General features: G+C 44.7%; 1 protein-coding gene across 1 annotated transcript in view; it reads right to left on the bottom strand.

Annotated features, from left to right (window-relative positions):
* STX8 (syntaxin 8) overlaps positions 1-14,881 on the bottom strand; it is a 233,480-nt gene that overhangs the window by 180,282 nt on the left and 38,317 nt on the right. Inside the window, exons 5-6 of the mRNA XM_077746725.1 lie at positions 14,181-14,305; positions 2,000-2,092 (exon numbers count right to left, since the gene is read on the bottom strand). Coding sequence (XP_077602851.1) covers positions 2,000-2,092; positions 14,181-14,305 — 218 coding nt within the window. The remainder of the gene's footprint in view (positions 1-1,999; positions 2,093-14,180; positions 14,306-14,881) is intronic.

The raw sequence follows: 14,881 nt of genomic DNA, 5'->3' as shown, positions 1-14,881 counted from the left end.
CAAGAAAACCATCACCAGGTCGCAGCCTAGAGATGGCTGCACAGTGGCTGACTGAGGCACATCCCAGCATGGGCCCACCGCCATTTTGGTGGCTAGATTCCTTCTCCTCTGACCCACTCAACAGGCCCTGCTTCCTTTAGATAAGGAGTAAATACAGCTGTGATAAGCGGGTTTTCTCTAGAGCTTGTTGTCTTACTAACATGCTCTTTTGAGGAAGGAACCGGCCAATAACTGAATTATATGCAAATATATAAATGAGCATATTCATGGTAGCACCATCAGGAAAAGGACTCCAAGGTCTTCTCTTCTGGGTCTGAACTATTCTAAAATTTTTTTCTCTTTCCTTTTTTTTTTTTTTTTAAATTTATCTTATGTTTATTTTTGAGAGACCAAGCACAAGCAGAGGATGGGTAAACAGAGAGGGAGACACAGAATCCAAAGCAGGCTCCAGGCTCTGAGCTGTCAGCACAGAGCCTGACTCAGGGCTCGAACCCATGAACTGGGAAATCATGACCTGAGCTGAGATCAAGAGTCAGATGCAACCAACTGAGCCACCAGGCGGCCCGTGTGTTTGAACTATCACATGCTGGGGTTATAAACGTAGAGGGTTTGTCCATTTGCTTTAGCAAGCTACTTACTTACACACATGAGAAACAGATGGACTGTATTTAGTTACGATCAATGCAATAGCCCTGTGGGAAGAAATTAACTCCATCTTCGTGGCCATCGAGAAAAGAGTTTGCTTGCATGGGTCTGACTGGTGCAGCCCTTACTTCTGGGCGAGATTTCGTCCATTCCCAGGCAGCCGCGCTCAAGCGTCTATGGTCATTTTCTTGAAAGCCAGGCCGTCACCAGCTTCCATGGCACCATCACCAAAGCTAAAACCTCAGAACCTTCCACCCTTCTCTCCCTGCACAGTCTTCCTCAGAGAGGAAGGGGAGGGTAGCAGAAAAAGCAGTCACGAGCATCAGATACCTGTGCTGGAATTTCAGGGCTGTCACTTACCAGTGGCGTGGTGTTGGGAGCCCGTCAGCCGCTCTGAGCTCTAGCAAACAGGGCTAATGCTGCCTTTGCGATGCTGCGTATGCATTCAATGCAATGACGGTGAACGTGCTTCATGCACAGGAGGGGCTCTTGCTGAATGCCGGCTGCACGGACGCCCCACTGTTCCTATGTGCTCACACATCACCTCCACGCAGAAGCTTCTGACATCCCTTCTCTGTGGTCCTGTGCTGTCCCTGAGCCCCAGTACCAAACCACCGAGCGCCTACTCAACACTTTAACCCGGATGGCTCACTGACATCTCTAACTGGACATGTCCTGACTGGACTCAGGGTCTCCACTCACAAACCAGTGGCCCTCCCGGCCTCCCCCGACTGTCCACCAGGGTACAGATGTCCCCAGTCACCTGCCTCCGCCCCTTCCCCGCCCCGCCCCTCCGCCAGGCCCCACCCCTCCTGCCGCAGGCCTCTGGCACAGGAGCTTTGCAGGTGGGCCCCCCACAAAGCTTGGTTTCTCCCCCTCCGGCCGCTGTGGTGTGCGAATCAATCTTGCTCCAACCAGATCACACCAAGTCCTGAACTTGGAGCAGTTCTCTGCCCCGCACCCTGGTGATGATGAGAGGGGCCAGCTCTACCGGGGATGTGGTCAACGTGGTTCCCCGCGGCCCGAGGGATGCCTCCCATCATGCCCAATGCTCTGAGTCATCTCCACATGTCACCACATGAAGGAGAAGTTCCTGGGAGCTTTACATGGCTCGGAAAACAAAGTATTTTTTAAAGCAGTGACAAAGGACTGGAAATTTCTTATCAAATCTCTTTGTGTAGTTAACCACAATCTGACTCTGCCACAAACTGCCCTCAACTGCATCCAACCGCAATAATCCGTCGACACCAAACGACTCTACGAGTTTTGCAGTATTAAAATCACTTAACAAACATTCAAGCCTTTAATATTTACACTACAGGGCAAACGCGGTCGACGCCAGACGTGTTCTTACCATTTTGTTCATCCAGTTCATTCCCAATCTCCTTCCCCATCTGTTTCTGGCGGCTTATGATAGAGGACAGGGCATCGAGGCCTGCGTCCTGTTCTGAAAGAAAAAGTAAAGCAGGCCTCTAAAAACCAAAGGCAAACAATTTGAAGTCCATACCCAGGCATGTAATGCAATTCAATATATGGTAAAAGCAATATACGAAAGAAAAACAGTATATTAAGACAAAATAAAGAAAATAAATTATTAGATATCTACCTCATACCTTAAGCTAAAATGATTTGTTTTTTTTATTTTAAAATTTTTCACACTTATTTCTTTTTGAGAGAGAGAGACAGATGCGAGCAGGGGAGGGGCAGAGAGAGGGGACACAGAATCGGAAGCAGCTCCAGGCTCCGAGCTGTCAGCACAGAGCCCGACGCCGGGCTCGAACTCACGAACCATGAGACCATGACCTGAGCCAAAGTTGGACACTTAACCACCTGAGCCACCTAGGTACCCATAAAACGATTTTCAGATAAATTAAATTTTAAGATTACAAATGAAATAATGTAAGCTTTGACTACTTCAGTGTTTAAACTTTCTGAGGCATTCACAGCTCAGTAAGACAATTTTCCAGTTTTGCAAATGGGCAAAGGATATAGACATGAAATTCACAAAAGAATAAAAGAGGAAAAATAAATAAAAGCTCTGACATCACTACTCTTTTTTTTTAAAGATGAGATTTTTTTTTTTTTGATTACCAGATTTGTAAGGATTTAAAGCCATCTAGTGCCCAGGGTTACCTAGTGTGTGATGGAGAAGCTCCTCCGTTCTATCACGGGAGTACAGGTGACATACCTTTCTGTAGAGCACACTGGGCCTGTCTTTTCATCTATCAATTCCATGTGCAGGAATGTGAGAAAACATTCAGAGAGCATGCAGTGAAGTATGTACGAAGATATGCCTGGACACATTTCCCGTGCTGGGTATCCGTTTTATTGCCTCTGAGCCCTGACTTCAGCCTTTTTTGACTGTTCACTGAAAATACATCTGGAGCCTTTAAATACTCTTTCCTTTGCTGCTCTGTCACCAGACAGGACTGCGGAGACACTGCAGAAGGAGAGTGTTCCCTGGCACCCCGGAGGGCAGATTTCCAGCAAGTTCCACCCGCTCAGTGCCACAGCAACCCCCCCCCCACTTCAGTCCTGGGGGTGTGGGGTGTTTCTTAGGACACTCGATCTCAGTCCGAGTTCGTGATCGCACCTTACACCTGCTATTTCTGTCTCCTTACTACTTGCTGGCCAATCCCTCGTTACTCTGATCCCCTGCTATGGGTAATAAAAATATTCAGTTTTCCCCGTTCAGGTTTCTTTTCCCTGATTGGATCCAGACTGCTACGTTTATAATAGCGAAACACTGGAAACTATTGAATGCCCAGACACAGGGATTTGTTTAAAAACATACAGTATATTCCCAAGTAAAACACAAATAGCTACTACACATGACATTGTACACGGACATGTTGGTGTTAAAAGAAGTTCATGCTATGTCAGGAGGCTAAACGACGTGAAGTAATATAGCAGTTTTGTTTTTAAACATGAAGATGTATTACTTTTCTAGATTCTGAAAATGTAAAGATAAAAGAATTCAAATTACTCTAGGAATTGTCTTTAAAATGCAACGTTGTTTCTTTGTTTTTTAACCAGCGATCTCGCTGAGCTTTTTCGCTTTGCTTGGGGGTGCCTTGGGAAGAACGTTCTGGGGCTGTGTCTAATGGCTCTCTCTACCCCAGCGGTACGCCAGATGAAGGCAACAGGCCCTGGGCCGCTTGACTTGCGGATGAGGATTTTTCAACGACTGCTTCCCACAGAGGCGTGATCTGGAAAAGCAGGAATCACGAAGGTCTTTTCTCACCCAAGATCACATGGACGTTTGCTTATTTTTTCCCTAGTCGTTTCATGGAATTAAGCCATGACACTTAACTTGTTAATTCATCTGGAATTTATTTAAACTAATGGTGTGAGGTAAGGACCCCTTAGTAACATTTTTTGACACTATGTACATTTTTAACTACACAAATGACCTGCCATCTCTAGGGACTGTTCCAAGGGACCATTTTATAGCAAAAATCACTTTATAATGAGGCCCTTTCGGTCTTCGGTAACAACCTTTTGGATGGACTCCAAGATAAATCTATCATCGGCCTGGTGCTGCTACAGGATGACCTACGTTATGGTAAGATTCTAAATGCGTCCCAAGAATAATCTATATGAAGGACCAAGGGTCAAGGGTCAACCTGGATTCAAAGGGAAAACAATTTAAAAAGAGGAAAGGAGATTCCTCCGTGGCCTCAATTAGGAAAAGAATCATTAAAGTCCCCAAGTCTCTTTATCTTGTAAGACACAGATTGTGAATGAAAATGCTGATACCTCCCTCTTCTCTTTCAACCTTGACCCATAGTCTGACCTTAACTGCCGAAAGGTTATCTCACTAATGCAAAACAGAACAAGGGTGAAAAATTCTGCACCACTCAGACCATTTCTGCAAGAATTTAGCACCTCCTCCCCATGTGAAAGTGCTGTCCATAATCCAAAGACACAGAAGGTCCAAGCAATGGAGATGGCTGTGTGTGTATCTATCGGCCTGATGACCTGAGCGTCTCCAGGCTTACCGCAGCACTTCTAAGGGGACATGGTACAGTCACCTGAGAGACGATGAGCCAAGATAAAATGCCGCCAGCTGCTCATTTCATAAAGTCGAGACCCACGCAATGATGCAAAGCCATGCAAAACTACGCTAATGTCATGCTCATAGCTCATTACCATAATCTGCCCCCCATCACATAGCCCAAGTCACCATGATATCATATGCAACATGCCATGTTCTATCAATCATCTGTCAGTATTACAGTGGTGTTAATTTTTAAAAACGGAGGAGCACCATGCTACACATAAAAATGGCCCCCAGAATATGTCATCATCCCAATCCCTGGAACCCGAGAATATGTGACCTTACATGGCCAAAGTAACCCTGCCGATGTGATTAAGGCTAAGGAATCTGAGATGGGAGAATGTTCTGGGTGATCCAGGTGGGCTCAATGTAATCGTGAGTCCTTAAAAACAGAGAATCTTTCCCAGCTGTGCTCAGAGGGAGCTATGAAGAAGGGTCGGAGGGTTGCAAAGTGCTGGCTCTGGACACGGAGGAAGGGGACTGTGAGTGAGGGACATGTGAGGGCTCTAGAAGCCAGAAAAGCTCAGGGAATGAATTCTCCCCTGGAGCCTCCAGAAAGGAACCAGCCCTGCCCATGCCTTCCTCTTGGCCCAGGAAGATCTGTCCTGAACTCCTGACCTACAGAACCGTAAGATGACAAATTGGTACACTGAGTCACTAAGTCTGTACAAATTCATTACAGCGGCCACAGAAAACTAATACAATCATTGTTTTTGAAAACCCCTCTGGAATAATTAGGTGTTTGGATGCTTCCTATCCTTAGACATTCTGAAAAAACACCCTCTAACTGAACATCTTGTAATTATGGGAGGGTTATCTGGTGTCTGCAGAGCAGAGAGGGACAGTCAACATAATGTATTTTTGCCAAAAACAATAATCTCGATTCTGATCAAGCCCACTGAACCTAACTACTAATTTACGGAAAATATGTGGGGCAGACGGGGATGTTAAACAATATATGGAATTACAAATAGCAGGTCTAGAGAGTGGGAAAGTCCAGGGCAAATGACCCTACTTCTTCAACAGAGAAACTGCACAGGGGGAAAGTGAGAGCTGGCAAAAGTATTGATTATTAAAGAAACTGAAGGGACATATCAATTAGTTGTAATGTCCATACATATATTCAGATCCTGACTCGAACGACCTAAAAAAAACAAAAAAACAAAAAACAACAACAAAAAAACCATCTGGGAGATCGGAACATTGGATATTTGATTATATTAAGGAATTACTATTAACTTATTAAGGCTGATAATGGCATTGCACTTACATTCTTAAAAAACTGGTCCTTGTCTTTTGCAAACATACTTTAAAGATATATTCCACAATATCCACTGTTAGAAATGATACGATGTTTAGAATTTGCTTCAAAAATAATCCAGGGGCGCCTGGGTGGCTTAGTCGGTTAAGCGTCCGACTTTCGCTTAGGTCATGATCTCGGGGTTCGTGGGTTCGAGCCCCGCGTCGGGCTCTGTGCTGACTGCCAGCTCGGAGCCTGGAGCCTGTTTCAGAGTCTGTGTCTCCCTCTCTCTCTGACCCTCCCCTGCTCACATTGTCTCTTTCTCTCTCTCTCTTCTAGAAATAAATAAAAAACATTAAAAAAAAACAAAAACAAAAACAAAAATAATCCAGGTGATGGGGTGCCTGGGTGGCTCAGTCGGTTAAGCATCCAACTTCGGCTCAGGTCATGATCTCGTGGTTAGTGCGTTCGAGCCCCGCGTCGGGCTCTGTGCTGACAGCTCAGAGCCTGGAGCCTGCTTTGGATTCTGTGTCTCCCTCTCTCTCTGCCCCTCCCCTGCTCACGCTCACTCTCTGTCTCTGTCTCTCTCTCTCAAAAACATAAAACATAAATTGTAACTAAATACATAAATAAACAAACTTAAAACAAACAAACAGACATCTACTCTTAGGACTTGGCTCTGGGAGTTTTCCCAGTGTAGCAATTAACTTTATCCAGCGTATCCACCATCCCCGTCTGTCCCTTACCTCCCCTTACCCAGGGAGAGCACCTCCTCGCGTCAAATGTGAGACTTTTAACAGACCGAGGTGATCCAGTGACAGCACCTTACCCATCTTCAGCCTTCCATCTGTCTGTGCCTGAAATTACTGCTTATGCAGCACAGAAGCCACACCGGCTCACTGGCTGTAGGGAGGCCTGGCCTCTAGGTTAGGAAAGGAAAGCATTCATGGCCCGAGTCTCAGTTCTACCGATGAACTGTGACTGTGCAATGAGTTTCAAAGAGTTTCTAAGGGTCGACAAAAGTACAGAAAGGCTAACGGATTCCACGGGTGGAAGGAAGTTAGAAATGACCCTTCGTGGTCCCTTATTTCTATCTGGTGCAGGGCCTGGCAAGGAAGCAAAACCATGGCAACCTCAGCGCATCCCCAAGCTTCTTCGGGCGGAGAAAAGGCTAAGCAGGGTTTTATGTAAAGATCGCTTTCAGTCTTTGTGCCTCTCCTTGTAAAACTGCCTGCAAGGGAGGCAAAGAGGGAGACAGCATTTCCAAACCCCGAGGTGAGGGTAGGAGAAATCTCCCCAACTCCTTCCTCTGCCCACCCCGTCCCTACCCCCCAACACCCCAAAGGCCGGCGGGCTTCCAAAGGGCGGGCATCGCAGTGAGGAGGTTCTCTGCTTCGGGCACCCAACACAAACACCTGCGGGCGGCACCCTCACCCACCCAACCTCCCTCCATCTCTGCACGCAGCACCGTCCCGGGGACAGGGGTCACCTCTCCTGGCTGGATGCAGCTCTTCTCGGCAAAGGAGCAACAATGCCGGAAAACTCGTTACTATTGGGGAGCAAGACACCCCTTTCAGGAACCATGAATCCCGAAGGAGAAAGCACTACGAACGAATGGCCCTGCTCTGCATAAAGCCACACCGCTCTGCACCGTTCATTTTGCTTCCAAGCATGACAGTGGGTGAAGTACGGGGAATTACAGCTCTCAGGGAGGCTCGGAGTATCCATTCTAGATGAATTCAGTGTGGAGACGGAGTTCAAGATGGAAGGGGACTTCTGCTTCTGGCCAAGAGGGGCTGACAGGGACTTGATTCACTTCTGGCCTCAAACAACGGGAGGAGGGACAGGGGGAAGAAAACAAAAAACCAAACACAAAACCACGGGAAGAATACACAAAATGAGTTTCAGGAGACATGCGGCCACCAGGAAATGAAGGACAGTGATCCCTGAGGGATGGGAAGCAAATGAGATGAGGTCCAGGTCTGCCCCAGATATCACCCAGCATGGGGACAGGGGACACAGATGGGGCCCGGCGCGTCTGTCCATTGAGGGGCATCCAACTAGGTCAAGGTGGTGAGAGTGCGCAGGGCACAGCACGGTGGGGAGAGGGCAGCACAAACAGAATCGCTGGAGGTTTGCACAGGGTCCACCTCCAGGCATCAGCTGAGCGTTGACCAGGACATGCGCATAAGGAGACTAACCAAGGCCGGGAAAGAACCACCTGAAAGGGTGAGATGATCCTCTGAGCTCAAATTGGGTTGGACACGGGTCCTATTCCCACCGACCAGGTGGCCTCCTGATTTACAGGGTGTCAGAGTCCTCAGAACGCTTTCAGCTCTGCAGTGCCGGGCTAGGTTGCCTCTACCCTGGAGTCCACAGATGTCTTCTATAAAGGGCCAGACAGTCAATATGTGGGGCTGTGGGGCATATGGTCTCCGGTGAATCCAGCTCTGCTGCTGTAGCAGGAAAGCATCCACGGATGATACGCAAATAAATGAACATGGTGGTGATCCCATAGGACGTTGTTTATGGACACTTACCTTCGAATTTTATATAATTTTTGCAAGTCATGAAATGGTCTTCTTTTGACTACGGACAATGGAAAAACCATTTTTAGCCTGCAGACCATACAAAATCAGGCAGTGGGGGAGATGTGGCCATGGTTTGCTGACCCCTCCTCTAAAATAAACACTGTCCTGGTCACCTTACAAAACAATACCCAGGGGCGCCTGGGGTCTCAGTCAGTTAAGCGTCCGACTTTGGCTCAGGTCATGATCTCACAGTTCGTGGGTTTGAGCCCCGTGTTGGGCTCTGTGCTGACAGCTCAGAGCCTGGGGCCTGCTTCAGATTTTGTGTCTCCCTCTCTCTCCGCCCCTCCCCTGCTTGTGCTCTCTCTCGCTCTCAAAATTAAATACACATTAAAAAAATTTTTTTAAAGATTCCCAGAAGACCCCCAAAATACATGGAGATTAAGTAACATGCTTCTAAATAACACATGATCAAAAAGAAATCGCAAGGGAACTTCAAGCATATTTTGAACTAAAGAAAAATGAAAACACAACTTATCAAAATTTAAGGGGTGTGGCAAAAGCAATGCATAGAGTGAAATTTATATCCCTGAATGCATGTCAGAAAAAAAAAAGATCTGAGATCAACACTCTAAGTTTCCACACCTCAAAAAACTAGAAAAAGAGCAAATTAAATCCCAAGTAGGTAGAAGAGAAGAGAAATCAATGAAATTTAAATAGGAAATAACAGAAAGATCAATGAAACCAAAGCTGGTTTGTTGAAAGAGCAATAAAATCAATAAACCTCTAACTAAAATAGAGAGAACACAAACAGCATCAGAAATGAAAAAAAGCAGACATCACTACAGATTTCGTGCACGTTAAGAGGATAATAAAGAAATATTATGAACAACGTTACGCCCACAAACTTGATAACATAGACCCAAATGGCTCAATTCCTTGCAAGACAACAGAGCTGACAAAGTTCACACAAGAAGGAAGAGACGATCTGAATGGGCCGATATCCAGTAAAGAAAATGAATTAACAGTAATCTCCCCAAACAGAAAACACTAGGCTCGGTGGGTTCACTAGTGAATTCTCCTAAACGTTTAAGGAAGAAATTATACCAGTTCTCTGCGATCTCTTTCAGAGGACAGAAGCAGAGAGAATACTTCCTAAAATTTTCTGAGGCCGCCATTGTCCTAATACCAAAACCAGACAAAGACATTACGAGAGAAGAAAAACAGACCAGTATCACTCATGTCCACCGACATAAAAATCCTCACAAAATATTAGCAAATCAAATCCAACAATGTATAATATACCACAATCAGTGAGATTTATTCTAGGTATGCACGCCAGGTTCAACGTTTAAAAATCAATTAACGTGGGGCGCCTGGGTGGCTTAGTTGATTGAGCATCTGACTTCAGCTCAGGTCATGATCTCGCGGTTCATGGGTTCGTGCCCTGCATCAGGCTCTGTGCTGACAGCTCAGAGCCTGGAGCTGCTTAGGATTCTGTGTCTCCCTCTCTCTCTGCACCCCTCCTCCCCCGCTGCCTGCCTCTCTCTCTCTCTCTCAAAAATAAACAAACATTAAAAAACTTAAAAATCAATTAATGTAATCCATCCATCCACAAGCTAAAACAGAAAAATCACATGATCGTATCACCAGATGCAGAAAAAGTACTTTACAAAATCCAACGTTCACTAATGATAAAAGCTCACGGTAAACTAGGAATAGAGGAGAATTTCCTCAACTTGATACAGAATACCTACAAAATCCCTAGAGCTAACATCACACTTGATGGTGTGAAACCTGAAGCTTCCCCACTAATATCAGGTACAAGGCAAGGATGTCGCCCCTCACCACTCCTTCTCAACACTGTGCTAGACGTTCTAGCTAAGGCCTCAGATGAGATAAGACAACACACGAAAATATGTACAAATTGGAAAGAAAGAAAGAATACTGTGTTTGCGATGATAGGATCATGTACGCAGAAGATCTGAAAGAACTGACAAAAATCTCTTGGAACTAATAAGCAGTCATAGCAAGGTTGCAGGATACAAGGTTAATATACAAAAGCCATTCACTTTATTATAAACCAGCGACAAACAGGTGGAATTTGAAATTAAAAACACAACACCATTTACATTACCATCCCTCGAAACGTAGTACTTAGGTGCAATCTAACAAAATATGGACAAGAGGTATAGGAGGAAAGTTACAAAACTGATGAATGGAATCACAAAAGAACTAAAGGGGAGATGTTCCATGGACGTGGATAGAAAAGACTCAATATTGTCAAGAGGTCAGCCCCCCACACACACACACATTATGGATCCAATGCAATTTCAATCAAAATCCCAGCAGGTTATTTTGTGGATACTGACAAACTGACTCTAAAATGTATTATGAAGCAAAAGACTCAAAAGGTGAAAGAACGAAACAAGAAAGCTGACACCATCTGACTACAAGATTTACTCGAAAGTCATAATGATTAAGATACTAAATTAAGTAATTTAAGATACTAAATAATTAAGATGAAAGAAAAGACAAATACATCAGCGGAACAGCATAGACTATCCAGAAATGGACCCACAAAGTCAACAATCTCTGACAAAGCAGCAAAGGTAATACAATGGCACAGAGATGGTCTTTTCAACAAACGGTACTGGAGTTAACTGGACATTCACAGGCAAAAGGAAAATATATCTACACACAGACCTTATGCGCTTCAACACAAATTAACTCAGAATGGATCACGGATTTGAACATAAAACACAAAACTAGAAAACTCCAAGATTACATAGGAGAAAACCTACATGGCTGTGGGTATGGCAATTTTTCTTTTAAAGAATTCACTTATCCCTTCTTCAAAGTTCTTCTTTTCATTGTAGACCCAAGTTTCAGATCTATTATCTTTTTTTTTTCTCTTTAAAGAAACTTTAACTCATTTCTTGTAAGGCAGGTCTACTGGCAACAAATTCCCTCCACTTTTGTTTGTTTAGGAAGGTCATGATGGGGCCCCTGGGTGGCTCAGTTGGTGGAGCATCCGACTTCGGCTCAGGTCATGATCTCACGGTTCCTGAATTTGAGCCCCGCGTCGGGCTCCGTGCTGACAGCTCAGAGCCTGGAGCCTCCTTCGGATTCTGGGTCTCCCTCTCTCTCTGCCCCTCCCCTGCTCATGCTCTGTCTCTCTCTCTAAGAAATAAATAAACATTAAAATTTTTTTTAAAAAAAGAAAGTCATGATTTCTTCAGTTTTAAAGGATAATTTCACAAGGTACAAAATTCTAGGTTGGTGGGTTTTTTCTCGCAACACTTTAAATATTTCACCACACTCTTCATGCTTGCATTGTTTCTGAAGACAGACAGACACAATTTATATCTTCGTTCCTCTATAGGTGAGGTATTTTTTCTCTGGTTTTCTTTTAGAATTTTTTTCTTTATCTCCGACTTTCTGTAGGTTGGAAAGGGAATGCCTAGGATTCAGGGTTTTTTGGTATTTATCCTACTTGTCATTCTCTGAGCTTCCTAGATCTGTGGTTTGGGGCCTGACTTTAATTTTGGGAAAATTCTCAGTGACCGTTTCAGTATTTTTCCATTCCTTTATCGCTTTCTTCTCCTTCTGGTATTCCCATTAAAACTGTGTGTTCCACCTTTTATAATTCTCTCATAGTCCTTGGACATTTGGAGCTTTTTCTTTTTTCAGTCTTTGTGCTCACTGCTTTTCACTTTGGGAGGTTTCTTTTGAGATACTCTCAAGCTCAGGGATTCCTTGCTCAGCCATGGCCAGTCTACTAAAAACCCATCGAATGCATTCTTCATTTCTGTTACAGTGTTTTGGGCTCTCCGATTTCTTTTTGGTTCTTTCCCCCTGCTTACACTGCCCGCCTGTTTTTCAAAGTTGTGTATCCATTAGAGTCCATTAGCAGTGGGATAGTACTTAGCACTAAAAAGAAATAGCTATTAAGCTATGAACAGGCATAGGGGAAACTTAAATGCATATTACTAAGTGAAAGAGGGCAGTCTGAAAAGTCTACATACTGTATGATTCCAAATATGTAACATTCTGGAAAAGGCAAGATATGGAGAAAGTAAAAGATCAGAGGTTGCTAAGGGTTGAGGAGGTAGGGAATAGGTAGGGCACGGAGGATTTTTAGAGAAAGTGTAAAAACTCTATATAAATCATCTAATCGTGAATACATGTCACCACATACTTGTCCAAATCCACTGAATGCACAAAGCCAAGAGTGAACCCTAAGATAAACCATGAACTTTGGGTGACTATGGGGTGTCAATGTAGCTTCATTAATTGTAACAAACATACCACTGGGGGTGGGGGACTGATGTTGGGAGACACTGCATGGTTGGGGGCAGGGGTCACATCGAAACTCTTGGTACCTTCATCCAAATCTGCTAAGTCCCTGAAACTGCTCTTAAAAAAAAATGAAGTCTTTGAAAAGAAAGAAGTCAAACTTCTTTACTCAGACACGACCATTTGTGTAGAAAATCCCACAGGCTCAACGAGAAAGCTCTTCACAAATTAGTGAGGTTAGCAAGGTCGCCTGATCCAAGATCAATAGAGATAAATTGGCTGTACTTTTATACACGTGCAACGATCAGGAGTAGAAATTTTAAAATAGCATTAGTTAAGAGAATAGACGACATGAAATACTCAGGGATAAATGTGATAAAAGATGTGCAGAACATGCATGTGTCATAGGTATGTCAAAACTTACTGAATCGTACATTTCAAATAGGTGCAATCTATGATAGGCCACGTATACCTCAATAAAACACTTTTTAAAAAGAAACAGAAAGAATAACATATCTATAATACACAAAAACCACGTGCAAAGATAGGAACATGAAAAATATCTATTGCACACATTAAATAAGAGGGCAAGCGCTATGGCCCCACCCCCTAATCATGATCTCATTTATGTGAAAGTAAGTGTGTGCTTATACCAAATAAGCCCGAGGAAATATATACTGATCTGTTTACAGTTTTGAGGTCAGAGAAGCAATAAAGAAAGCTTTCCATTTTATATATCCCAGACTTGCTTGAAATTTCTATAACAATCATGCATTACTTCGGAAATTTAAAAAAAAAAAAAATAGAAGAACGTAAAAAAGTAATTAGGTTTAAAAGACACTGGGCAAGATGAACTTGAAGATAAAAAGCCAAATGGACTCATTTTGTGCAAGAGAAAGATGGGAAGGGCGCCTGGGTGGCTCAGTCGGTTGAGCCTCCGACTCTTGACTTCAGCTCAGGTCATGATCCCAGGGTCATGGGGTCCAGCCCCGTGTGGACTCTGTGTAGAGATTCTCTCTCTGTCTCAAATTGGAAGGAAGTGAGGGAGGGGGCAGGGAGGGAGGAAGGGAGGGAGAGAGGAAGGGAGGGATGGGAGTGTTGTATTTGGAGAACGATCCCACCACAGAGTAAAGGGAGGTGGGCACTGAATGCCTCTGATTCACCTGGGTTTCTCAGGTTCAGAGCTGCGTGCGCGCCCTCTCCCAGTGGAGAATCACTACTTCCCTGGGCTACCTTGATGGATGACACCATCTGGTCCATCCCTCGGGTGTCCTGAGGCACAAAATCGCCAAGAGCTTTAAAAGACCAACAGCTTCCCCCGTGATGCTCAATGGGTGTAAGGAACATTCGAGGCCGTGGTACGATTCTGACCAGGTTTCCGAGCCCACACTCTTGGGGTGTCCAGTACCTTGGATGATTTTCTGCTGCTGTTGCCGGATTTCATCAAAACCCAGGCCTCTGGTCTCCTCTGGCTCCTCAAAGAGCCAAGGGTTAGGTGCTCCCCGCTTAGCCCCTCCTGTCATCAGGCTGGACCTAGGAACAAGATCAGATGCGTTACGTAACTCCGAAAATAGAGCTTTGCCGCAAGTGACTCCCACGGGCGCAGAGGTGGCCGGCCTCACGTGCTTTGAAAATGCAAGTCGGCCACAATTTACTTACACCATCTAAGGCCATCGGTGTTCAGTGCTGGAAGAGGCGTGAGGAAGACAAGGCACAGGCCTGGTCCCCCAGAGAACTGCAGCCCGTTCAGGGGACTAAAACAGCACTCAGGACCCTCACTGATATTCCAAGAAAACACTGGAGTCAATAATCATAAATGAGGGCCTTAATTTCCAAATCACGAGGCCACATGGAAGTGGCCTTTTTATTAGGGGACAAAGTTTGTCTCACAAGCTACATGACACCACAGGCACTGATACAATTTCTCAAGAAGATGCAAATGCTGCCACCGCATTAGAACATGACCACAGGATTTCTCATCAGAGGGCGCGTGGTTGCTCACAGACACACACACATACGGGGTTTCTGATCGAAGCTTACGCACATAACACAGCGCTCACAACAGAACAAATCCTGAATTATCAATCTTAATCTTAACTCACCCTAGGA

Source organism: Crocuta crocuta, unplaced genomic scaffold (assembly GCF_008692635.1).
Source record: "Crocuta crocuta isolate KB4526 unplaced genomic scaffold, BGI_CrCroc_1.0 scaffold139, whole genome shotgun sequence".
In the NCBI taxonomy this organism is placed as follows: domain Eukaryota; kingdom Metazoa; phylum Chordata; class Mammalia; order Carnivora; family Hyaenidae; genus Crocuta; species Crocuta crocuta.
The sequence above is the reverse complement of the archived record's forward strand: the minus strand, read 5'-3'. Positions and strand labels throughout refer to the sequence as shown.